This window comes from Gavialis gangeticus, unplaced genomic scaffold (assembly GCF_001723915.1).
Source record: "Gavialis gangeticus isolate Ggan-Ray unplaced genomic scaffold, GavGan_comp1, whole genome shotgun sequence".
NCBI classification, from domain to species: Eukaryota; Metazoa; Chordata; order Crocodylia; family Gavialidae; genus Gavialis; species Gavialis gangeticus.
The window spans coordinates 151722653-151725939 of NW_017728992.1; the positions used below are offsets into that span (position 1 = coordinate 151722653).

The window sequence follows — 3287 nt, forward strand, 5'->3', positions numbered from 1 at the left end:
AACCAGCTTCCAGGCAAAGTGGTGCTGGCTTCTACCCTGGGGGTGTTTAAGACGAGGCTAGACTAACACCTTGCTGGGGTTGTTTGACCCCAGTACTTTTTCCTGCTAAGGCACGGGGTCGGACTTGATGATCTGCTGAGGTCCCTTCTGACCCTACAAACGATGAAACTATGGCTGGCCACTAAGGGGCATCATTGGAGACCTTGGGCACCAATCCGGTCACACAACCCCTCACCTCACCCCCTGGCACCACAAGGCTCACTCCTTGCTGGCACCAGTGGAGGTTAGTACAGCCCTTGTTTGTCCCTCACAGCTGATGCATGTCGCCAGTGGGTCTTCCTGCCCTGGATTTCAGCATTGGGTCCCATCCCCAAATCCCCTGCTCTTCTACAAACCCCATGGGCACAGCTCTACAGGCCAGATCTGGCTTGCAGATCTTAAGTTTGACACCCTGTATTAAGTAATTATGTTTGAAACAGATTTGTTAAACACATAAATAAGTCTTGTTCTCAGTACATTCAACATTTGAGATACTCTGTATATAATGCCAAATGGCAGATGTAGCTATTGAAACATATGTTTATGGAAATTCTGTCACAGAAAATTGCCTGTCTAAGTCAAAACATTGTCAGCTTCACTTTTTGGCTTCTTGTAGTTTGTTATGTTTTATTTTGATCATAATTGTGAGTACAGGAAACCCTCCGTATTCACGATTTCAAATATTCGCGAATGCTGAACCCATATTTTAAATGCACTTTAAACACTTACCGGAGCTCCTTGGGAGCTCCGCGCTTGCTGCCACTGGGCTCCTGCCAGGGCTGTGCTCCCCTCCCCCCCAGCTGCCAGGGGCGCTGCGTTCATGAACGCAGTTCCCTATTTGTGGATTTCGTCACTTGCAGGGATCACGGGAGCATATCCCCCATGAATGGCGAGGGTTGTCCGTATATACAGCTAAACTAAAACTACTCTTGGGTCTTCTTCACACTAAGGGCAAAGATTTTTGCCTTGCAGGACCAATGTGTTCTCAATAGAAATGGGTAGGCCAAGTTCTGGCCTCATTTATACTCATGCGAGTCATAATAACCCCATTTAAATTAGATGTTAGTCCAGGTTTCAGTGGTCTGGCAGAGCTGTCTTTGAGCCTTGTTCAGATACACAAAACCAAATTCAAGAGCAAGTCATAAAACAAAAGGCAAGGAATCAAATGTATTAGCTTATGGCTTTTGTTTACAAGAGCTCTTGAATTAAGTTTGTGAAACTGCTCTGGAGCAAATTTTAAGAGACGTGGCAGACTTTATCATTTTCCCCATAATTGTTTCTCATGCACTCTGGTGGGGACAGGATTCTGCTTGTGACCTTGTCTTTTCAGGCCTTTTCTGTGTCCCTAGAATTAAATACATGTGCCTGACCTTTTAATCATCTTGTGTGTTAATGATATATAAGCTCCTAGTCCTATCACATTACACCGTTTTATTGATTCCTTCTGAGTTTTGAATCATCCATCTATATTTCATCGCTTCTCTATTTTGTATTCAGTTAATGTTCAGATTAAATGGTGTGCGGGGAGGTGTAATTCTACAGACCATAGCATCGTTCTGCTGTGAACAACTTCTGTCTCAAATTGCTTCAGCAGTCCAGTTTCTCAGGTTTTGAATTTAAAAATCTGTATCTTAATTGCTATACAGCAGTTGAGCTACTCCACTCAGGCCCTGCCCAATCCCTCTTGTACTGTACTTAAAAATCAGTCTCTGAAAGCTCACATTAAGTATGTTTACAGCTTCTATATTCTCTCTGAATTCTGGCAGTAACAAAAATCAAGCAAAAAATTCATGTTGTGGAGTATTTATTAAAACTTTTTTATGCAGGTGCTCCTATAATGTTACTGGATATGAAAGTTATAAGTTAATGTATTCTGTGCTTTACAGTCTCAATAACTACCATATTTAGTGTTCAAAATTATACAAAAAACTTTAAAAAAAAAAACCCATTTTTGGATACTGCAGTCTTTGGAAGACTATAGTGACAGTGACAAATTGCTACTATCATTATGAAGATAAACACCAATTGCAAGCTAAATCTGTTCATTACCAGAGTAGTTTTCTATTTCTTGAAAATTCAAGATGAGTATGCAGGTGAAGATTTCACCTTGCTTCAGAAATAGTGCACACCCCCACCACTCTCATGTATTAAAAACGTTCCCCCTAAGACATAATATTTGTAAGGCAGTGGTCTGTGTCCTACCATCATTTTCAGATACAAGTATATTCTAGCTATAACTCTTCCCTGGAGATAAAGTCCCAAAATTACAAACGTTGGGATCCAAAGCTTCTAATAAGAAAAAAATTCTGTGAAGGCAGTTGTTGGTAGGCCACTCTGCAATGCAGGATGGCCTTAAAGAATTACCTTAGAATGCTTGGAGGTGGGTTCAGTTATCCAGGCTGTTTGCTCATCACATCTAGTTGTCCTTAGCAATAAGTTCTTCCCAACTGTGCCAAACAGCATCTTGGAAGACATTAAAAGCCTATTTTTTAAATGTTCCAATCTGAAAAAAAAATGCTCAGAATTTGATGCCTTGTCAGATAGTTGTTTGTTTGTTTTTTATTGTTGCCAGCAAAGTAGAGAAATTCTTGGATGTGCACTGCATTTTCATTATAAGGAAGTGCAGTTCAGTTCAAATAGAGGTATGTCATGGATCACCACCAACTCCTTTTCCCAAAGGAGTGCGAACATCCTAAACAGCACATCTGACTGCTCGGCTACAAACACACTGTCTTTATTGTGTCACTACAGTTCATACAAGTCATAGAAAATTAGGGTTGGAAAGGAGGTCGTTTAGTTCAACATCCTGTTCAAAGCAAGAACATCCTTGACTAAATCATCCCAGCCAAGGCTTTGTCTAGACTGGTCTTAAAACCCACCAAGGGTAGAGATTCCACTACCTCTCTGGGTAACACATTTCAGTGTTTTACTACCCTCCTAGTGAGAGAGATTTTCCTAGTATCTAACCTAAGCTTCCCTTGATGCAGCTTGAGACCATTGCTCCATGTTCTGTCATCTGCCACTGCCGAGAACAGTCTAGCTCCATCCTCTTTGTAACTGCTCTTCAAGTAGTTGAAGGCTGCTATTAAATCCCCCCTCAGTCTTTTCTTCTCCAGACTAAATAAGCCCAGGACTCTCAGCCTCTCCTCTTAAGTCATGTGCCTCAGTCCCCTAACTATTTCTGTTGCCCTCTGCTGGACTCTCTCCAATTTGTCCACATCCTTTCTATAGTTGGGGGGGGGGGGCAA

At 41.7% G+C, this 3287-nt stretch overlaps 2 protein-coding genes across 2 annotated transcripts in view; one reads left to right on the forward strand and one right to left on the reverse strand.

Moving 5' to 3' along the window:
- The window catches only part of NECAB1 (N-terminal EF-hand calcium binding protein 1), a 260437-nt gene that overhangs the window by 74439 nt on the left and 182711 nt on the right, over window positions 1–3287 (forward strand). The gene's annotated exons all lie outside the window — the stretch shown is intronic.
- The window catches only part of CUNH8orf88 (chromosome unknown C8orf88 homolog), a 225261-nt gene continuing 223950 nt past the window's right edge, over window positions 1977–3287 (reverse strand). Inside the window, exon 6 of the mRNA XM_019527905.1 lies at window positions 1977–2502. Within this exon, the coding sequence (XP_019383450.1) occupies window positions 2392–2502 (111 nt within the window). The 3' untranslated portion in view covers window positions 1977–2391. The remainder of the gene's footprint in view (window positions 2503–3287) is intronic.